The following is a 22,892-nucleotide window of genomic DNA, read 5'->3' on the forward strand; positions in this document are numbered from 1 at the left end:
AGTAAGGAGCTGGTGAAGGTTACTGAGGTGGTGAGAGTGAGGAGGTGCTGAAGAGTAAGGAGCTGGTGAAGATTACTGAGGTGGTGAGAGTGAGGAGGTACTGAGAGTAAGGAGCTGGTGAAGATTACTGAGGTGGTGGAGAATAAGGAGGTACTGAAGAGTAAGGAGCTGGTGAAGATTACTGAGGTGGAGGAGAATAAGGAGGTACTGAAGAGTAAGGAGCTGGTGAAGATTACTGAGGTGGTGGAGAATAAGGAGGTACTGAAGAGTAAGGAGCTGGTGAAGATTACTGAGGTAGTGGAGAATAAGGAGGTACTGAAGAGTAAGGAGCTGGTGAAGATTACTGAGGTGGTGGAGATAAAGGAGGTGGTGAAGAGTAAGGAGCTGGTGAAGATTACTGAGGTGGTGGAGAATAAGGAGGTACTGAAGCGTAAGGAGCTGGTGAAGATTACTGAGGTGGTGAAAGTGAGGAGGTACTGAAGAGTAAGGAGCTGGTGAAGATTACTGAGGTGGTGGAGAATAAGGAGGTACTGAAGAGTAAGGAGCTGGTGAAGATTACTGAGGTGGTGGAGAATAAGGAGCTACTGAAGAGTAAGGAGCTGGTGAAGATTACTGAGGTGGTGGAGAATAAGGAGGTACTGAAGAGTAAGGAGCTGGTGAAGATTACTGAGGTGGTGGAGAATAAGGAGGTAATGAAGATTAAGGAGCTGGTGAAGATTACTGAGATGGAGGAGAATAAGGAGGTACTGAAGAGTAAGGAGCTGGTGAAGATTACTGAGGTGGTGGAGAATAAGGAGGTACTGAAGAGTAAGGAGCTGGTGAAGATTACTGAGGTGGTGAAAGTGAGGAGGTACTGAAGAGTAAGGATCTGGTGAAGATTACTGAGGTGGTGGAGAATAAGGAGGTACTGAAGAGTAAGGAGCTGGTGAAGATTACTGAGGTGGTGAGAGTGAGGAGGTACTGAAGAGTAAGGAGCTGGTGAAGATTACTGAGGTGGTGAGAGTGAGGAGGTACTGAAGAGTAAGGAGCTGATGAAGATTACTGAGGTGGTGAGAGTGAGGAGGTACTGAAGAGTAAGGAGCTGGTGAAGATTACTGAGGTGGAGGAGAATAAGGAGGTACTGAAGAGTAAGGAGCTGGTGAAGATTACTGAGGTGGTGGAGAATAAGGAGGTACTGAAGAGTAAGGAGCTGGTGAAGATTACTGAGGTGGTGAGAGTGAGGAGGTACTGAAGAGTAAGGAGCTGGTGAAGATTACTGAGGTGGTGGAGAATAAGGAGGTACTGAAGCGTAAGGAGCTGGTGAAGATTACTGAGGTGGTGAGAGTGAGGAGGTACTGAAGAGTAAGGAGCTCGTGAAGATTACTGAGGTGGTGAGAATGAGGAGGTACTGAAGAGTAAGGAGCTGGTGAAGATTACTGAGGAGGTGAGAGTGAGGAGGTACTGAAGAGTAAGGAGGTGGTGAAGATTACTGAGGTGGAGGAGAATAAGGAGGTACTGAAGAGTAAGGAGCTGGTGAAGATTACTGAGGTGGTGGAGAATAAGGAGGTACTGAAGAGTAAGGAGCTGGTGAAGATTACTGAGGTGGTGGAGAATAAGGAGGTACTGAAGAGTAAGGAGCTGGTGAAGATTACTGAGGTGGAGGAGAATAAGGAGGTACTGAAGAGTAAGGAGCTGGTGAAGATTACTGAGGTGGTGGAGAATAAGGAGGTACTGAAGAGTAAGGAGCTGGTGAAGATTACTGAGGTGGAGGAGAATAAGGAGGTACTGAAGAGTAAGGAGCTGGTGAAGATTACTGAGGTGGTGAGATAAAGGAGGTGGTGAAGAGTAAGGAGCTGGTGAAGATTACGGAGGTGGTGAGAGTGAGGAGGTACTGAAGAGTAAGGAGCTGGTGAAGATTACTGAGGTGGAGGAGAATAAGGAGGTACTGAAGAGTAAGGAGCTGGTGAAGATTACTGAGGTGGTGGAGAATAAGGAGGTACTGAAGAGTAAGGAGCTGGTGAAGATTACTGAGGTGGTGGAGAATAAGGAGGTACTGAAGAGTAAGGAGCTGGTGAAGATTACTGAGGTGGAGGAGAATAAGGAGGTACTGACGAGTAAGGAGCTGGTGAAGATTACTGAGGTGGTGGAGAATAAGGAGTTACTGAAGAGTAAGGAGCTGGTGAAGATTACTGAGGTGGTGGAGAATAAGGAGGTACTGAAGAGTAAGGAGCTGGTGAAGATTACTGAGGTGGTGAGAGTGAGGAGGTACTGAAGAGTAAGGAGCTGGTGAAGATTACTGAGGTGGTGAGAGTGAGGAGGTACTGAAGAGTAAGGAGCTGATGAAGATTACTGAGGTGGTGAGAGTGAGGAGGTACTGAAGAGTAAGGAGCTGGTGAAGATTACTGAGGTGGAGGAGAATAAGGAGGTACTGAAGAGTAAGGAGCTGGTGAAGATTACTGAGGTGGTGGAGAATAAGGAGGTACTGAAGAGTAAGGAGCTGGTGAAGATTACTGAGGTGGTGAGAGTGAGGAGGTACTGAAGAGTAAGGAGCTGGTGAAGATTACTGAGGTGGTGGAGAATAAGGAGGTACTGAAGCGTAAGGAGCTGGTGAAGATTACTGAGGTGGTGAGAGTGAGGAGGTACTGAAGAGTAAGGAGCTCGTGAAGATTACTGAGGTGGTGAGAATGAGGAGGTACTGAAGAGTAAGGAGCTGGTGAAGATTACTGAGGAGGTGAGAGTGAGGAGGTACTGAAGAGTAAGGAGGTGGTGAAGATTACTGAGGTGGAGGAGAATAAGGAGGTACTGAAGAGTAAGGAGCTGGTGAAGATTACTGAGGTGGTGGAGAATAAGGAGGTACTGAAGAGTAAGGAGCTGGTGAAGATTACTGAGGTGGTGGAGAATAAGGAGGTACTGAAGAGTAAGGAGCTGGTGAAGATTACTGAGGTGGAGGAGAATAAGGAGGTACTGAAGAGTAAGGAGCTGGTGAAGATTACTGAGGTGGTGGAGAATAAGGAGGTACTGAAGAGTAAGGAGCTGGTGAAGATTACTGAGGTGGAGGAGAATAAGGAGGTACTGAAGAGTAAGGAGCTGGTGAAGATTACTGAGGTGGTGAGATAAAGGAGGTGGTGAAGAGTAAGGAGCTGGTGAAGATTACGGAGGTGGTGAGAGTGAGGAGGTACTGAAGAGTAAGGAGCTGGTGAAGATTACTGAGGTGGAGGAGAATAAGGAGGTACTGAAGAGTAAGGAGCTGGTGAAGATTACTGAGGTGGTGGAGAATAAGGAGGTACTGAAGAGTAAGGAGCTGGTGAAGATTACTGAGGTGGTGGAGAATAAGGAGGTACTGAAGAGTAAGGAGCTGGTGAAGATTACTGAGGTGGAGGAGAATAAGGAGGTACTGACGAGTAAGGAGCTGGTGAAGATTACTGAGGTGGTGGAGAATAAGGAGTTACTGAAGAGTAAGGAGCTGGTGAAGATTACTGAGGTGGTGGAGAATAAGGAGGTACTGAAGAGTAAGGAGCTGGTGAAGATTACTGAGGTGGTGGAGAATAAGGAGGTACTGAAGAGTAAGGAGCTGGTGAAGATTACTGAGGTGGAGGAGAATAAGGAGGTACTGAAGAGTAAGGAGCTGGTGAAGATTACTGAGGTGGTGGAGAATAAGGAGGTACTGAAGAGTAAGGAGCTGGTGAAGATTACTGAGGTAGAGGAGAATAAGGAGGTACTGAAGAGTAAGGAGCTGGTGAAGATTACTGAGGTGGTGGAGAATAAGGAGGTACTGAAGAGTAAGGATCTGGTGAAGATTACTGAGGTGGTGGAGAATAAGGAGGTACTGAAGAGTAAGGAGCTGGTGAAGATTACTGAGGTGGTGGAGAATAAGGAGGTACTGAAGAGTAAGGAGCTGGTGAAGATTACTGAGGTGGTGAGATAAAGGAGGTGGTGAAGAGTAAGGAGCTGGTGAAGATTACTGAGGTGGTGGAGAATAAGGAGGTACTGAAGAGTAAGGAGCTGGTGAAGATTACTGAGGTTGTGAGATAAAGGAGGTGGTGAAGAGTAAGGAGCTGGTGAAGATTACTGAGGTGGTGGAGAATAAGGAGGTACTGAAGAGTAGGGAGCTGGTGAAGATTACTGAGGTGGTGGAGATAAAGGAGGTGGTGAAGAGTAAGGAGCTGGTGAAGATTACTGAGGTGGAGGAGAATAAGGAGGTACTGAAGAGTAAGGAGCTGGTGAAGATTACTGAGGTGGTGGAGAATAAGGAGGTACTGAAGAGTAAGGAGCTGGTGAAGATTACTGAGGTGGAGGAGAATAAGGAGGTACTGAAGAGTAAGGAGCTGGTGAAGATTACTGAGGTGGTGGAGAATAAGGAGGTACTGAAGAGTAAGGAGCTGGTGAAGATTACTGAGGTGGAGGAGAATAAGGAGGTGCTGAAGAGTAAGGAGCTGGTGAAGATTACTGAGGTGGTGGAGAATAAGGAGGTACTGAAGAGGAAGGAGCTGGTGAAGATTACTGAGGTGGTGGAGATAAAGGAGGTACTGAATAGTAAGGAGCTGGTGAAGAATACTGAGGTGGTGAGAGTGAGGAGGTACTGAAGAGTAAGGAGCTGGTGAAGATTACTGAGGTGGTGAGAGTGAGGAGGTACTGAAGAGTAAGGAGCTGGTGAAGATTACTGAGGTGGTGAGAGTGAGGAGGTACTGAAGAGTAAGGAGCTGGTGAAGATTACTGAGGTGGTGAGAGTGAGGAGGTACTGAAGAGTAAGGAGCTGGTGAGGATTACTGAGGTGGTGAGAGTGAGGAGGTACTGAAGAGTAAGGAGCTGGTGAAGATTACTGAGGTGGTGAGAGTGAGGAGGTACTGAAGAGTAAGGAGCTGGTGAAGATTGCTGAGGTGGAGGAGAATAAGGAGGTACTGAAGAGTAAGGAGCTGGTGAAGATTACTGAGGTGGTGAGATAAAGGAGGTGGTGAAGAGTAAGGAGCTGGTGAAGATTACGGAGGTGGTGAGAGTGAGGAGGTACTGAAGAGTAAGGAGCTGGTGAAGATTACTGAGGTGGAGGAGAATAAGGAGGTACTGAAGAGTAAGGAGCTGGTGAAGATTACTGAGGTGGTGGAGAATAAGGAGGTACTGAAGAGTAAGGAGCTGGTGAAGATTACTGAGGTGGTGGAGAATAAGGAGGTACTGAAGAGTAAGGAGCTGGTGAAGATTACTGAGGTGGAGGAGAATAAGGAGGTACTGAAGAGTAAGGAGCTGGTGAAGATTACTGAGGTGGTGGAGAATAAGGAGGTACTGAAGAGTAAGGAGCTGGTGAAGATTACTGAGGTGGTGGAGAATAAGGAGGTACTGAAGAGTAAGGAGCTGGTGAAGATTACTGAGGTGGTGGAGAATAAGGAGGTACTGAAGAGTAAGGAGCTGGTGAAGATTACTGAGGTGGAGGAGAATAAGGAGGTACTGAAGAGTAAGGAGCTGGTGAAGATTACTGAGGTGGTGGAGAATAAGGAGGTACTGAAGAGTAAGGAGCTGGTGAAGATTACTGAGGTAGAGGAGAATAAGGAGGTACTGAAGAGTAAGGAGCTGGTGAAGATTACTGAGGTGGTGGAGAATAAGGAGGTACTGAAGAGTAAGGAGCTGGTGAAGATTACTGAGGTGGTGGAGAATAAGGAGGTACTGAAGAGTAAGGAGCTGGTGAAGATTACTGAGGTGGTGGAGAATAAGGAGGTACTGAAGAGTAAGGAGCTGGTGAAGATTACTGAGGTGGTGAGATAAAGGAGGTGGTGAAGAGTAAGGAGCTGGTGAAGATTACTGAGGTGGTGGAGAATAAGGAGGTACTGAAGAGTAAGGAGCTGGTGAAGATTACTGAGGTTGTGAGATAAAGGAGGTGGTGAAGAGTAAGGAGCTGGTGAAGATTACTGAGGTGGTGGAGAATAAGGAGGTACTGAAGAGTAGGGAGCTGGTGAAGATTACTGAGGTGGTGGAGATAAAGGAGGTGGTGAAGAGTAAGGAGCTGGTGAAGATTACTGAGGTGGAGGAGAATAAGGAGGTACTGAAGAGTAAGGAGCTGGTGAAGATTACTGAGGTGGTGGAGAATAAGGAGGTACTGAAGAGTAAGGAGCTGGTGAAGATTACTGAGGTGGAGGAGAATAAGGAGGTACTGAAGAGTAAGGAGCTGGTGAAGATTACTGAGGTGGTGGAGAATAAGGAGGTACTGAAGAGTAAGGAGCTGGTGAAGATTACTGAGGTGGAGGAGAATAAGGAGGTGCTGAAGAGTAAGGAGCTGGTGAAGATTACTGAGGTGGTGGAGAATAAGGAGGTACTGAAGAGGAAGGAGCTGGTGAAGATTACTGAGGTGGTGGAGATAAAGGAGGTACTGAATAGTAAGGAGCTGGTGAAGAATACTGAGGTGGTGAGAGTGAGGAGGTACTGAAGAGTAAGGAGCTGGTGAAGATTACTGAGGTGGTGAGAGTGAGGAGGTACTGAAGAGTAAGGAGCTGGTGAAGATTACTGAGGTGGAGGAGAATAAGGAGGTACTGAAGAGTAAGGAGCTGGTGAAGATTACTGAGGTGGTGAGAGTGAGGAGGTACTGAAGAGTAAGGAGCTGGTGAAGATTACTGAGGTGGTGAGAGTGAGGAGGTACTGAAGAGTAAGGAGCTGGTGAAGATTACTGAGGTGGTGAGAGTGAGGAGGTACTGAAGAGTAAGGAGCTGGTGAAGATTGCTGAGGTGGAGGAGAATAAGGAGGTACTGAAGAGTAAGGAGCTGGTGAAGATTACTGAGGTGGTGGAGAATAAGGAGGTACTGAAGAGGAAGGAGCTGGTGAAGATTACTGAGGTGGTGGAGAATAAGGAGGTACTGAAGAGTAAGGAGCTGGTGAAGATTACTGAGGTGGTGGAGAGTGAGGATGTGGTGGAGATTGAGGAGGTGATGGAGAGTGAGGATGTGGTGGAGAGTATGGAGGTGGGGGAGAGTAAGGAGGAGGAGTATCAGAAGGAGTGAGCTGGCTAGAGGGGGAGCTAAAGTATGAGGGGAAAGAGTAAAGAGGAGGTTTGAGGCGACATTAGGAGGGGTGAGGTGCAGCAAGCAGGAGTTTGGGGGCATGGAGGAGGTGTGAGGAGCAAGGGAGAGGTGAGTATTGAGGAGGTGTTTGGAGAAGAGGAGGTGGGCAGGAGGAGTAGGAGATTAGGCTGCAGGGGTTGAGGAGAAGGAGCAGACTCGCTGCAGGGAGGCAAAATGGAGCCCAGGAGGAGGCGCTTTCACCTCGTGGCACATCGAGTCGGTACAGGAGGGGTGCACTGCAGAGGACTAGGGGGCTAAGACCGCTGCGACTGTAGGGGGCGGGGGGCATGACAGTGTCCCAGTGGGGTCTCCGCCTCGCCCCATTAGCTGGTGGTTCTTGGGGAACTCTCCACGCTCACCCCTGTAGGTGGTCCTCGGCACCCCTACTAAGTATACTTAGCAGGTGCCCCCCAAGAGGTTTGAATGCACTGGATGATGAGCTGCCTGGAACAGTGGGGGTCCTGTAAGGGGGCGGGCAGTAGAGGGAGGGGAGACCCCAGTCATGAAGATGATCGTTTAGCAGCTGCGGGGCCGCGGGGGCTCTGGGAATGCTGCTTCAGCAGACAGGAGGTGGGATAAGTTGGGAGGGCAAGGGGGGGGGGCGGTGAAGACTGAGAAATAGGCCAAGCGAGAGTGCCTCAGGGAAGCAGAGAGAGGGGGAGACGAGGACAACATTGGGGGGAATAATGGGAAGGGGGTCGATGCCGGAAAGAGAGAGGCGTGGGAAGGGGAGCTTCTTGAATAGTGCACCCGGGGATTGGGACTGAACCTCGAGGCGCTCCGCGGCTGGGAGGTCGGGGCGCAATGCCCCTGGGGGTACACTGCAGCCTAGTGCCAGCCCCTCATACTGGCTGGCAGGGGGTACTGCTTGCTCCCCAGGCCGCCCACTAGTGCCCACCCCTCACACTGGCTGGCAGGGGGTACTGCTTGCTCCCCATGCAGCCCACTAGTGTCAGCCCCTCACACTGGCTGGCAGGGGGTACTGCTTGCTCCCCATGCAGCCCACTCGTGCCAGCTCCTCACACCGGCTGGCAGGGGGTACTCCTTGCTCCCAATGCAGCCCACTAGTGCCAGCCCCTCACACTGGCTGGCAGGGGATTCTGCTTGCTCCTTGTGCTGCCCACTAGTGCCAGCCCCTCACAATGGCTGGCAGGGGACACTACTCAAGGTGCCCCCGAGCTCGAGTGCCACACATTGCCCGTGCTTGCTCCCCATGCAGCCTAGTGCCAGCCCCTCACACTGGCTGGCAGGGGCTACTGCTCAGGGTGCCCCCCAGCTCGAGTGCCAAACGTAGCCTGCCTGTGCTTGCTGCCCATGCAGCCTAGTGCCAGCCCCTCACACTGGCTGGCAGGGGATACTGCTCAGGGTGCCCCCCAGCTCGAGTGCCAAACGTAGCCTGCCTGTACTTGCTGCCCATGCAGCCTAGTGCCAGCCCCTCACACCGGCTGGCAGGAGGTACTGCTTGCTCCCCATGCAGCCCACTAGTGCCAGCCCCTCACACCGGCTGGCAGGAGTACTGCTTGCTCCCCATGCAGCCCACGAGTGCCAGCCCCTCCCACTGGCTGGCAGGGGACACTGCTTGCTCCCCATGCAGCCCACAGGTGCCAGCCCCTCACACTGGCTGGCAGGGGCTTCTGCTTGCTCCCCATGCAGCCCACTAGTGCCAGCTCCTCACACCGGCTGGCAGGGGACCCTGCTTGCAACTTGTGCTGCCCACTAGTGCCAGCCCCTCACACTAGCTGGCAGGGGACACTACTTGCTCCACATGCAGCCCACTAGTGCCAGCCCCTCACACTGGCTGGCAGGGGGTACTGCTTGCTCCCCATGCAGCCCACTAATGCCAGCCCCTCACACTGGCTGGCAGGGGACACTGCCTGCTCCCCATGCAGCCTAGTGCCAGCCCCTCACACTGGCTGGCAGGGGGCACTGCTTGCTCCCCATGCAGCCCACTAGTGCCAGCCCCTCACACCGGCTGGCAGGGGGTACTGCTTGCTCCCCATGCAGCCCACTAGTGCCAGCCCCTCACACTGGCTGGCAGGGGACACTGCTTGCTCCCCATGCAGCCTAGTGCCAGCCCCTCACACTGGCTGGCAGGGGGTACTGCTTGCTCCCCATGCAGCCCTCTAGTGCCAGCCCCTCACACCGGCTGGCAGGGGACACTGCTTGCTCCTTGTGCTGCCAACTAGTGCCAGCCCCTCACACTCGCTGGCAGGGGATTCTGCTTGCTCCCCATGCAGCCCACTAGTGCCAGCCCCTCACACCGACTGGCAGGGGGTACTGTTTGCTCCCCATGCAGCACACTAGTGCCAGCCCCTCAGACTGGCTGGCAGGGGATTCTGCTTGCTCCTTGTGCTGCCCACTAGTGCCAGCCCCTCACACTGGCTTGCCAGAGATACTGCTTGCTCCCCATGTTGCCCACTAGTGACAGCCCCCTGTATTCCTCGTGTGCCCTTTCTCAGAGGAGCAGGTGCCTCTGTTCACTGCAGGAGCAGGGCCTCGCTTCACAGCTGAGCTGGAGCATCAGCCGACTGAAAGGTAGGCCCCCTGGCTGCCCTGCCACCCTTTGCAGAGAGCAGTTTTCGCCACCGCTGAATTGATCCAAAAGCACATGTAAATTGTGCTTATGTGCTGCCGACCTGAAATTACTGATTTGTGTATTATCTACTTTTGAAAATCGTTGTTCAACCGAAAATCACCATGCCTCCATTGCCTACCATGAGGCGACACCAATCCAAGATGGACACCTCCCCAGCCCACTTATGCAGCCTAGTTGCAACCACAACCAGGCCCTCCAGGTTGCCCTGATTGGCCTCTCACCCCTTAAGAGGACCAATCCCTCGCCGGCAGGTGAGCGCCGGGCCACCCACTAAGGAACCCGAACAAGGAACAAACTCCTGTCCTGATCCTCTCCAGATCCTCTCCAGAGCCGACAGAGACCAGGGCAAGGAACTCTGCTCGAGCTTCTTGAACCTGCTTGGAATCATCCTCCTGAAACCCTCTCCTGTGACGGGTAAGAAGTCCTAAAACTGTCTCTAACAATTTGCTTGACTCATTCTGTGCACTGCATCTAGAGCACTTCACTGACTTTGAAGCAGTGCACATGACTCAGTTCTCAATGCCGCAATCTCCAACCCCCATCACCCTGGCCTTAGCTGCTAACATAAGGCTATCATACTTTACCATCAATGCCTCACTCACACCTAGCTTTTTGACTAGGTACTCATGCCTGCAGAGCTTAGTTTGTATTTTAGCCTTTGACTGTGTACTCCTGCCTCTGAGCCCCATTTGCATTTAGCATTTTTACTGTGTATTTCGCCTCTGAGCCCCATTTGCATATAGCATTTTTACTGTGTACTCCTGCCTCTGAGCCCCATTTGCATTTAGCATCTAGCATTTTTACTGTGTATTTCGCCTCTGAGCCCCATTTGCATTTAGCATCTAGCATTTTTACTGTGTATTTCGCCTCTGAGCCCCATTTGCATTTAGCATCTAGCATTTTTATTGTGTACTCCTGCCTCTGAGCCCCATTTGCATTTAGCATCTAGCATTTTTATTGTGTACTCCTGCCTCTGAGCCCCATTTGCATTTAGCATTTTTACTGTGTATTTCGCCTCTGAGCCCCATTTGCATATAGCATTTTTACTGTGTACTCCTGCCTCTGAGCCCCATTTGCATTTAGCATCTAGCATTTTTATTGTGTACTCCTGCCTCTGAGCCCCATTTGCATTTAGCATTTTTACTGTGTATTTTGCCTCTGAACCCCATTTGCATTCAGCATCTAGCATTTTTACTGTGTATTTCGCCTCTGAGCCCCATTTGCATATAGCATTTTTACTGTGTACTCCTGCCTCTGAGCCCCATTTGCATTTAGCATCTAGCATTTTTACTGTGTATTTCGCCTCTGAGCCCCATTTGCATTTAGCATCTAGCATTTTTATTGTGTACTCCTGCCTCTGAGCCCCATTTGCATTTAGCATCTAGCATTTTTATTGTGTACTCCTGCCTCTGAGCCCCATTTGCATTTAGCATCTAGCATTTTTATTGTGTACTCCTGCCTCTGAGCCCCATTTGCATTTAGCATGTTTACTGTGTATTTCGCCTCTGAGCCCCATTTGCATCTAGCATCTTTACTGTGTATTTTGCCTCTGAACCCCATTTGCATTCAGCATCTAGCATTTTTACTGTGTACTCCTGCCTCTGAGCTCCATTTGCATTTAGCATCTAGCATTTTTATTGTGTACTCCTGCCTCTGAGCCCCATTTGCATTTAGCATTTTTACTGTGTATTTTGCCTCTGAACCCCATTTGCATTCAGCATCTAGCATTTTTACTGTGTATTTCGCCTCTGAGCCCCATTTGCATATAGCATTTTTACTGTGTACTCCTGCCTCTGAGCCCCATTTGCATTTAGCATCTAGCATTTTTATTGTGTACTCCTGCCTCTGAGCCCCATTTGCATTTAGCATGTTTACTGTGTATTTCGCCTCTGAGCCCCATTTGCATTTAGCATGTTTACTGTGTATTTCGCCTCTGAGCCCCATTTGCATTTAGCATTTTTACTGTGTATTTTGCCTCTGAGCCCCATTTGCATCTAGCATCTTTACTGTGTATTTTGCCTCTGAACCCCATTTGCATTCAGCATCTAGCATCTTTACTGTGTTCCTCTGCCTATGAGCCCCATTTGCATCTAGCATTTTTACTGTGTATTTCACCTCTGAGCCCCATTTGCATTTAGCATTTAGCATTTTTACTGTGTACTCCTGCCTCTGAGCCCCATTTGCATTTAGCATCTAGCATGTTTTATGTGTACTCCTGCCTCTGAGCGCCATTTGCATTTAGCATCTAGCATGTTTTATGTGTACTCCTGCCTCTGAGCCCCATTTGCATTTAGCATCTAGCATTTTTACTGTGTATTTTGCCTCTGAGCCCCATTTGCATTTAGCATCTTTACTGTGTATTTTGCCTCTGAACCCCATTTGCATTCAGCATCTAGCATCTTTACTGTGCACTTCTGCCTCTGAGCCCTTCCTGCACGTTGCCTTTTTAATATGTTTCATTAATTGCTGAGCCTGACTGCCACTTCTTGAGTATATTTTGCCTACACGACTGCCACTTTCTCAGCCGCTGACACAGCCTGAGTTTCTATACCATTGACATTGCATCTGGCTCACGATGAGTAAGTGTAAAATGTTGCCAGCCTCAGACATCTATTGCCCACCGCCCTGGTCTCTTAGGCTGCAGCCCACCCGCAGTCTCTCACTATTCATCACATCCTGGGCATTACTGTCTTCTCTTCTCCCGAACGTGTCACCAAGCACCACCAGCGAACTGGCACTCTCCTGGCCCACTACCGACACACTCCACTCCTGCCCTTATTATCCAGCAGCCCTATCTACCATGGCTGCCCCTAACCCATACTTAAACGACCCAGCACTCTGGATTCGCCACTTTGCCACAAACCCACACCAAATCGCCCCTGCATTACAAGCATCAGAAACTCGAGACTTGGCTCCAGATGCCGTCAGGACCCTAATATCCTAGCCCCGCGTATTGCCAGTTCAGTCACATCACCAGCCCGTCTCCACCCATGCCCGCAACACGAGACTAGCCACGAGGCTTCACCCCCCACCTTCACATACCTTCTCTCACATTCACAGCTCACCCACCCCATCCCCATCCAATATATACCCACTCCGGCCCGCCCTCATTGAGTCTCACCCCACAGCAGACACCTGCACTATACAAAAAACAAAGACTACCACCATCCCTTGCAATACCACCCCAAGGAACAATATCATCAGGAACTCCTATCCCGGCATAGGCATAATGAGACGCGACCGCCTCAGATCCAGGACTCGCACCACCTCGACGCCGTCTAGCATAGGCCCGAGCAAAAGAAGAACTAATCCCAAACCATCCACTCATCTCACACACACAACAGCATCCCCCCTCCAGTCTGCTTCCTGCTCCAATGCCACCTCCCCCCACACACTCAACAGTAAACCACACCAAGCAACCGCCAAAACAATCATAGGCGCACTCACCAACGCTAGATCACTAGTCGCCCAAGCCCTAGATATAGCCAACATCATCTCTCTCAACAAACTAGACTTCATAGCTGTTACTGAGACCTGGCTCCACGCAGCATTAGGTCCCACCCTAGCGCTAGCCATCCCAAATGACTACACCATCTACCGAGCAGACAGATAAACAGCCAAAGGCGGCGTTGTAGCCATTATTGCAAGAAGCACATACAAAACCAATCACTCCCATCTGCTGAACTACTCACCATCAAAATATCCACAACCACCACAAGCACAATTACCACCCATCTCATCTATAGACCGCCGGGCCCCATATCCTCTTTCAACGACAATATAGCTCTCCTGCTTTCTAACAACACTAAACACAACTGACAGCTAATTATTCTAGGCGACTTCAACCTGGTATACCATGACGATAAAGATGACAAAGCAAGCACAGTCGCTAACACTATATCAGAATTAGGATTCACCCACCACATATCTCAACCCACTCACAACAAAGGCCGCATCCTCGACTGGATAGCAGACCTCAACTGCAACACCAACATCCTCTCCAACACACCCGGTGCCTGGACTGACCATCACCTCATCACTTTCACCATCAACAAAGACAAACAAACACCTGCGACTCCTCCCAACGCTCCACCCACACTCACAAGAAACAGCAAAAATATTACAGTCGAAAAACTCATCCCTTTACTCCAACCCATCATTGACTTCACACCCACCATTACCAACCCCACTGAATTTGTAGACCTCTACAACACTACGATTCTCAAGGCCATAAACACAGTAGCACCACTCAAACTACGGAAAGCCAAACCACGCGCGCATCTCAACTCATGCTTCACTCCTGAACTAAAAACTTTCCGCAAAAATAAAAGACAAGCTGAATCAGCGTGGAAGCAGTCCCCTTCCGCCAACAATAAAACAGCCTATTCACTTGCCTCCAATACCTATAAGTCCGCAATCATTCAACAACAAAAAAACATGTACAATGAGAGAATCTGCAATGCCAAATCTAACACCAAAGAGCTCTTCAACATCCTGAGAGACCTAGAGTCTCCATCCCCCATCCCAGACACATGTACCAAAGACATCTCTTGGTGTACCAACATACAAGAAGCACTCCTTGGCAAAATTGCTATGCTGCAAGCCAAAATTGAGTCAAACAAAGATAGTCTTACTTTCACAGACAATCCCATCCCTCCCACTCACACCTCACGATTGGACGACAATAACCTATTTGAATTTTCCACCATCACTACCAAAGAGGTTGAAGACATAATGAACTCTCTAAAACCTTCCAAATGCCAAGGTGACATCTGCCCTGCTCCAGTCATCAAAGACGCGGCCAAACCTCTTGCCCCCTTCATCACATCTCTAATAAATTCGGCCTTCACATCCAGCACAGTACCCAACAACCTAAAGGACTCCTGGGTTTTACCGCTACTTAAGAAACCCACTCTAGACCCCAGTGTCCCCACGAACTATCGACCTATTACCACAGTGCCCTTCCTCCTAAAAGCCCTTGACAGAGCTGCCTACCTGCAGATCCAGAACCACCTAAAGAAAAATAACTTGCTAGGGCTAAGACAGTCGGGCTTCTGCCCCAAACACGGCACAGAGACAGCCTTGATCGACCTCAAGACACAAATGGACAACCTCAAAGACAATGGCAAACTAGCCCTTCTTTTCCTCCTTGACTTGTCGGCCGCCTTTGACCTGGTAAATCATGACATTCTCTGCAAACATCTAGCCTGAGCAGCCAAATTCTCTGACAAGGCCAATGCCTGGATTCAGTCCTTCCTGAATAACAGATCTATGAGGGTCTTTTCTCCCACAGCCTCTGCCGAACCAGCCCCCGTTACTTGCAGCGTCCCCCAGGGCTCCTGTGTTTCCCCCACACTATACAATGTGTTTACAAAACCCCTCTTCAACATACTAGACCACTTGGGTGTTATCTACACGAACTACGTCGATGACACTCAAATACTCATCCCACTAAAAGGCGATTATTCCACCGACAATACAGTACTCAACAACATTGTTAGGGAGAATTCTCTGTTTAGGCTGAATTTCCTAACCTAGTGAGTCCCCCAGCAGCTTTGCTGGATTTCTGGAGTTTGTTTTTTCCATCCTGCCAAGAGTGAGACTCTTTTTCTCCCACTCTTGGACATGAATGTGGTTAATTCCTTTGAATGTCAATGTGTTCTATGGGCTATGGGGTCTTTTACTCCATAGGGTCTCATATGTTTTACTATGTGTGTTACACCACACCCTCCATGCCGTAACACTGGGGCGTCCTAGAGGATCCCCACCATAGACTCCATACCCTGGGACTGACTACTGTCTCCCAGGGCATGTAAAGTCACCATTGGCTTTACTAGACCTAAAATTACTAACAGAACTAGTACAAACCATCCTATTGTGGACGTACTAGTAGGGGTAATTCGATTACTCCTGGGTCTGTTATTCGAGGGGGGCACTGTCCGTTCCCCCCTCATCGAGTTTTGGCTGGTGGCAGTGGAAACTACTCGTTATATTCGACCCCGAATATAACTCTATGGGATTCTTCCCATTGTTGGAGGTTAATACACTTTCTCGTTAATCTCTAACATACCACCGGTTTATTTATCTTAAATAAATCTATCTGTTGGTATTTTCTGCCAGAACTCGGTTTTTAAAATGGCGTCTGTGTTCGTCTCTGTGACTCCTAAACCAAAGGTTGAGCCCTTTGTTCCACTTTTGGCGGACTTCTGCACAGAGGCCCTCCAAAGTGGTGCCATTCTGTCTGGGTACCACAGGGGGCGTGGGAGGGGGTTTAGGCACCCTGGACTGAGTTGCCTTGCCAACTCAAGTCTCACTCTGGTGTGATTGGCCCAAGTGGTGAGCCACCCCGCTCACCACTTAGCGTGTTTTGATTGACAGCTAGGCTGAATGAATGGGGGTTTTCTGCATAAAAGCAGGGCTTTTGGGACTGGATCTTCAGAAATCGCCACAGGACCTAAGAATCCAACGAGGGTAAAGCTGAGCAGACCTGCTCCGGTGGAGCCCTGCTGAACCGACTCACCACTTCCCAATGACAGAGGAGATCTCCCCGCTGGAGAGTCTTCTTCCCCTGACTGGTGGGAACAACCAGTCCCCTTTGCTTTTTCTTCGCTTCCAGGGCGTAGTGGTCGAATTGCCCATGCTGAGCACACTGGCAACCGGATAGCCACTAACCGTACCGCGACCAAAAGGTGGTGCCTTGTGACGGAGCACTCCGCGGCTGGTCTCTTCCCTGGAGGTGCAACGATCTTCAACTTTCCTTCGACGACGAGAGCATCTCTTCTCTTGGCAAAGCCCCGACTTGCATCCACTACCAGGAACAACTGCCCCCGCCGGAGCTGTCTCTCCACATACAAGGTACCATGTCTGCCTGGCTTCCTGTTGTCAGTTAGCGTGAGGTGTCTTAATCCTCGCCTCTCCATTGGGTCGCCTCCAAGCCTTCTTAACTTTCTGTTCTGAACTGGTCCAATCTTTCTATAACATTTTGCGACAAAGACTCGAAGTGCATTTCCACTGTGATACTTTTTGGGACATATCGCCTTGCCTCTCTCTGAGTGGGCCTGGCCTCTGAACTTTGCGATCTACAGTAGACCCTGCCTTACTTGCCTTGCATTTGTACGTAAAAGTGTTGGTACCGAGTTGATTTCATACCCTGCCTTTTCTCTCCCGCCCTAACGAATATTAGAGTGCCATCTAGGTTAAAGCATTCACCTCTGTCTGCAAATAAGTGGTGCCGTGGAACCTAGACTTGTCAAACTATTGTTAGGGGGATTGATTTACTTATAGTAATTGTGATTGAAGTTGTTTGCCGTATTAGTGCCAGTGTGTTTTCCATAGATGTGTTTTTGTAAATAAATAACTATATATCTTTACACCAACGCTCTGTTCCTTGTTTTTCTTGTTCTACTGTGTAAATTGCCCTATTTTGTGTACTCCACATACTGCCTAACTCTTCTTGAGGGAAGTCTGACTGCTCAGCCACAGCAACCAAGTGAATCTGTGTGGTACAGACTGCTACGAAGTGGGTTTACTGCAAAACACCTGTAGTCCTAAATCTTTTGCAGTGGTCCCAGAGGGACCTGCACAGGTTTCCGCCTAACACTGGTGTACAGCGGTGGGATTTGTATCGAGTATACAGTTTAGAGTGCTTTTCAGCACTTTAGGATAACTAACCACAAAGCTTAGCACTAAAAGCAACTTTCAAAAACATGTCTACTATGGAAGTTTACAGTCAAGAATCCTTGTCAGGTGAAAATACTGAGAGTTTACGAGCCCTCGGTAGACAAGAGAATCTTTCTGTAAGAGGCAAGAAAGTAGAACTGATAGCGATATTGCTGGCAAACCAAAGTCTGGCTACTGGTTCAGAGGAACCAACTTCTCCAGCAAATGTAGATAAAAGTAATGGTGTTGATCTAAATCAAAGTTCTGATGATAGTGATGAAGAGGCTGAAGAGGAAGGAGAGGCTAACAAAACTGTCTCCCCTGCTCCTCTGCCTGCCTTACCAGCTGTACCTACGGGGCCCATACCAAGTCCCACATGTAACCCCCCTTATTTTGAACTTGAAAAAATGAAGCTCGAATTAGAATACAAATGGTTTTTGGCCCAGTCTGAAAGAAACCAAGAGCTAGAGTTCAGACGGATGAATGCCCAGGCTGAGCAGAAGCAAGCTGAGTTAAGGCTCAGAAAAATAGAACTTAATCACGAGTTAGAGATGAAAAAGTTGTCTGTGGAAAATGCTTCTCTCTCCTCTGGTTCCTCTAGAAGCTCCAGTCCAAAAAGACCCGGATGCCGAAGGAATTAGTGGGTGTGTATGAACCGAGATTGGATGTGTTGGATTGGTTAAAACTGTTTGAATATAATCATGGGCTCCAGGACATCACAGGGAATGAGTTACTGCCCTGGTTGTTCTCTAGGCTTCCCCCTGTTGCGACTGATGTGGTAATGGAGTTGGGGGACGTGGATAAGAAGGATTACGAAAGTGTGAAACTAGCTTTGATAGTTAGATTCGGGAAGACCCCTTCCCAGTATCTTAAGAGGTTTAGAACCCTCAAAAAGCATGATGGTACCCCTTGGGCTACCTGGGTGAGTGAAGGGTTGAAAAACTTAGAGGGATGGATTAAGGGTTACAAAGTGAACACTTATGAGGGTATGAAGAATCTTTTTATGTTGGAGTCTATTTATGATGCCTGTTCTCCTGAGCTCAGACAGCACTTGGCTGATTCGAAGGAATTGGATTCCAGGAAGCTAGCTAAGGCTGCTGACGTGTGGGTTGCCAACAGGGTTACACATAAGGATTCTGGGGCAACTCAGAAAATGGATGAGGGAAAACAGCCTAAAAAAGACTCAAAAGAGAATTCGAATAACTCAAATTCCAAAGAGGGCCCCAAACAAAACCAGAAGGGCAAGCCACAAGGAAAACCACAGCAGAATAGTGTGTCTTCGGGTGCCAAACTGGAAGGAGGCCAGAACAAGCCACCATTCCAGAAAGCATTCGGAAAATGCTTTGTTTGTGGCTCGACTGACCACGTGAAAGGAGATCTCAGATATAAGGGTAAACCTTCAGGGGTCCAGCTTGTTTCCTTAGCCTTCGCTCCAGAGGAGGAAGTCCAAATGGCAAGTGGAAACTTTCTACTGCTGGCTTATGAACCCATTGGAGTCTCAGCCAGTGTTTCTTTAGTATCTCTGGGGTTGTGGGAACAACAGAATTTAGATGTCTATAATTCTATCCCCGATAATACTAAAGAGTATTATAAGGACAGTGTCCAGGTGAATGGTCAGGAGACTCCTGCCATTAGGGACACTGGGGTCAGCATAACTGTGGTGGATAAATCTTTTTTTCAGGCTGAGGATGTTGCTAAGGCACCCAAACGCCTCACCAAGTTAGCTGGAGGGCCTGTGCAGATGCTTCCCCAATTACCAGTTCTCATCCAGTGTAACGACATGACTGGGAAGATACCTGTCAGCATACAGAGTGAGGTACCAGGACGCGTTCTGTTGGGTAACGATTTGAAAACTCTCGGAGTTGTGTCGCATACCCCCAGACCTCCTAGTAAATGGTTACAGGAGCTAACCAGACCTGCAAAGGAGAGAACCATGCGAGGTACTCTCCAGGAGATGATGAAGAAAGATATCACTCCTGCTCCACTGGAATTGTCAGCTGCTGTCTCCAGGAAATCAGAAGCGAAAGGGAAACCTAAGACTTCTATACCGAAACCAGCAGCCAGCATTTCAGTGCAGCCCACAAGGACTTCCCCGCGGTTGTCCAAAGTTACACCCCTAACTCCACCTCCAGCTGAGGCTGAGAGGGAGGTACAACCCTGTGTGGTAGAATTAGACTCTGAAGAGGAGCTAATGGAAGGCCAAGAACTCATTGGAGATCTGGATCCTGTTGACCATCCTGAGCTGCAGTATTTACTGGCAGAAGGTGGACCCAGCAGGACAGACTTCAGTAAGGGACAGAGAAAATGTCCAACTCTGGAAGGTCTTCGCCACCAGGCAGAAGCTCAGGCTGAAGGGCAAGAGCCTCGGAAATACAGGTTGCACTGGGAAGATGGCCTCTTCTACAGTGAACCGACCGAGTCTGCACCTGGAGACTACAAACGACTTGTAGTACCCCAAGAGAACAGACCACAGTTCTTGCAGTTAGCCCACGAAATTCCTTTGGCTGGTCACTTGAGTTTCAAGAAGACTAAAGAAAGGCTCTCTCTCTACTTTTATTGGCCAAAGATGGGGGCCGAAGTAGAAAAACACTGCAGGAGCTGCCACACCTGCCAGACCTCTGGTAAGGTTGGCTCCAAGAATGTGGCACCTTTAGTGCCTCTCCCAGTTGTGGGAGTCCCGTTTGAGAGAGTAGGGATTGACATTGTTGGTCCCCTTGATCCTCCAACCTCCTCAGGCAACAGGTTAATACTTGTTGTAGTAGACCATGCTACTAGGTATCCTGAGGCAATTCCTATGAGGACTGTTACAGCTCCGGCTGTGGCTAAGGCCCTCCTTGGTATTTTTACCAGGGTCGGGTTTCCTAAGGAAGTAATCTCTGACAGGGGGTCAAACTTTATGTCCCACTACATAAAAGCCATGTGGAAAACCTGTGGAGTTACTTACAAGTTCTCAACAGCCTACCACCCCCAAACCAATGGGCTGGTAGAACGGTTCAACCGAACCATGCAGAGCATGATAGGTGCTTTAGAGGAACCCCTTAAGCGTAAGTGGGACCTTCTACTGCCATGCCTTCTCTTTGCTTATAGAGTAGTCCCTCAGGAGGGAGTAGGTTATTCTCCCTTTGAGCTTCTCTATGGTCATCCCGTCAGAGGTCCATTGGCCCTGATTAAGGAAGGGTTGGAGAGTGCTCCTTCCCCCAAGCCAGTCAGAGTGACTGACTACGTGATAGGTCTCCGGAGGAGAATGTCGCACATGATGACAGAAGCAAGCGATAACTTGAAAGCTGGACAAGCATTGGTCAAGCACTGGCATGATCAAAAGGCTAACATGGTTGAGTTCGCTCAAGACCAGCTCGTTCTCGTTATGACCCCAACAAGGCAGAGGGCCTTGCAAGACAAATGGATGGGACCCTTCAGAGTTGTGAGTAAACTCGGAGAGGTCAACTATCTGGTGGACTTGGGCAATCCCAAGGAGGCTCCGACAGTCTTCCACACCAACCGACTCAAAGCGTATGTCTCAAGACCTGATGTAGGAACGTTGCTTCTAGCATCATCAGAGGAAGTAGAAGAGAGTGAAGCTCTTCCAGATCTCCTCAGAGGCTTACCTTTAGACAAAAAAAATTGAAGGAGTAAATCTCTCTTCAAATCTGACACCTGAGCAACAAGAAGAGTGCAAATTTATGTTGAATCAGTTTGCCTCTCTGTTCTCACTTTCACCAGGCTTGACCCCTTGGGGCCAGCATGACAAACTTACTGGTGACTGTCTGCCAGTCATAAGCAGAGGATTCCGGATGTCAGAAAACGTATGAACCCACATCAAAGGTGAGGTCAGCAAGATGCTTGATCTCGGGGTAATAGAGCCCTCTACTAGTCCATGGTCTAGCCCAGTTGTGTTAGTACCAAAGGCCGGATCTAAAGAACTTAGATTCTGCATGGATTATAGAGCTCTTAAGGCAGTCACCAAGACTGATGCCCACCCTTTGCCAAGAACAGATGAATTGGTGGATAAACTTGGCGCAGCCAAGTTCCTCAGCGCATTTGACTTGACATCAGGCTATTGGCAAATAGCCCTGACAGACCATGCCAAGGAGAAAACTGCATTTTCTACCCTCGTTGGCTTATACCAGTTTAAGGTAATGCCCTTCGGATTGAAAAATGCACCTGCTACATTTCAACAGATGGTAAACCAGGTTCTGAATGGGATGGAGGACTTCTGCATGACATACTTGGATGACATAGCAGTGTTCAGCAATTCCTGGGAAGAACATGTAACCCACCTGAGAGATGTTTTGCAGGCTCTTGGACGAGCCAATCTGACCATAAAGGCGAGTAAATGCCAAATTGGACAGAGTAAGGTAGTCTATTTTGGACATGAGGTAGGAGGTGGAGAAATAAGGCCTTTGCCCAATAAGATTGAAGCTGTGCAAAATTGGACAACACCTACTACTCAGACCCAAGTGAGAGCCTTCCTAGGCCTCACTGGGTATTACAGGAATTTCATTGAGAACTATGGGACCATAGCTTCTCCTCTGAATGTCATCTCCTCTCCCAAATTTTCTAAAAAGGTTAGATGGAACGAGGAGTGCAATCAGGCTTTTGAAAACCTGAAAAAGGCTCTTTGCCAAGCCCCAGTACTCAGAGCTCCTGATTACCACCAAACTTTCATTGTGCAGACAGATGCTTCAAATGTAGGAATAGGTGCAGTACTCAGTCAACTGGATGAGAAAGGTAGGGAGCACCCCGTTTGCTTCATCAGCCGCAAGCTGAAGGATCCTGAAACAAGGTGGGCAACAATCGAAAGAGAATGATTTGCTATCATGTGGGCTCTGAAGAAGTTTAGGCCATACTTGTATGGTCTACTTTTGTCATTCAGACTGACCACCAACCCTTGAGATGGTTAATGCAAATGAAAGGGGAAAACCCAAAACTACTGAGATCGTAGATGTCATCGACTGGAGGTATGAGATTCATCCAGGAGTGGATTAAATCCTCCTGTCCCTTAGTCTGGGGGGGGCTAGTGTTAGGGAGAATTCTCTGTTTAGGCTGAATTTCCTAACCTAGTGAGTACCCCAGCAGCTTTGCTGGATTTCTAGAGTTTGTTTTTTCCATCCTGCCAAGAGTGAGACTCTTTTTCTCCCACTCTTGGACATGAATGTGGTTAATTCCTTTGAATGTCAATGTGTTCTATGGGCTATGGGGTCTTTTACTCCATAGGGTCTCATATGTTTTACTATGTGTGTTACACCGCACCCTCCGTGCCGTAACACTGGGGCGTCCTAGAGGATCCCCACCATAGACTCCATACCCTGGGACTGACTACTGTCTCCCAGGGCATGTAAAGTCACCATTGGCTTTACTAGACCTAAAATTACTAACAGAACTAGTACAAACCATCCTATTGTGGACATACTAGTAGGGGTAATTCGATTACTCCTGGGTCTGTTATTCGAGGGGGGCATTGTCCCGCCCCCCCTCATCGAGTTTTGGCTGGTGGCAGTGGAAACTACTCGTTATATTCGACCCCGAATATAACTCTATGTGATTCTTCCCATTGTTGGAGGTTAATACACTTTCTCGTTAATCTCTAACCTACCACCGGTTTATTTATCTTAAATAAATCT

General features: G+C 48.9%; 1 protein-coding gene across 1 annotated transcript; it reads left to right on the plus strand.

Moving 5' to 3' along the window:
- The first annotated feature begins 692 nt into the window (after window positions 1-692).
- LOC138520150 (uro-adherence factor A-like) lies at window positions 693-6,956 on the plus strand. The gene is made up of 11 exons (XM_069632634.1): window positions 693-842; window positions 1,447-1,800; window positions 1,859-2,147; window positions 2,711-3,087; window positions 3,146-3,445; window positions 3,530-3,748; window positions 4,014-4,547; window positions 4,972-5,250; window positions 5,341-5,574; window positions 5,840-6,373; window positions 6,639-6,956. The coding sequence occupies exons 1-11, from the start codon at window positions 693-695 to the stop codon at window positions 6,954-6,956; spliced, it is 3,588 nt and encodes a 1,195-aa protein (XP_069488735.1).
- The last annotated feature ends 15,936 nt before the right edge of the window (window positions 6,957-22,892 follow it).

This window comes from Ambystoma mexicanum, chromosome 13 (genome assembly GCF_040938575.1).
Source record: "Ambystoma mexicanum isolate Mex_15411 chromosome 13, UKY_AmexF1_1, whole genome shotgun sequence".
Lineage (NCBI taxonomy): Eukaryota > Metazoa > Chordata > Amphibia > Caudata > Ambystomatidae > Ambystoma > Ambystoma mexicanum.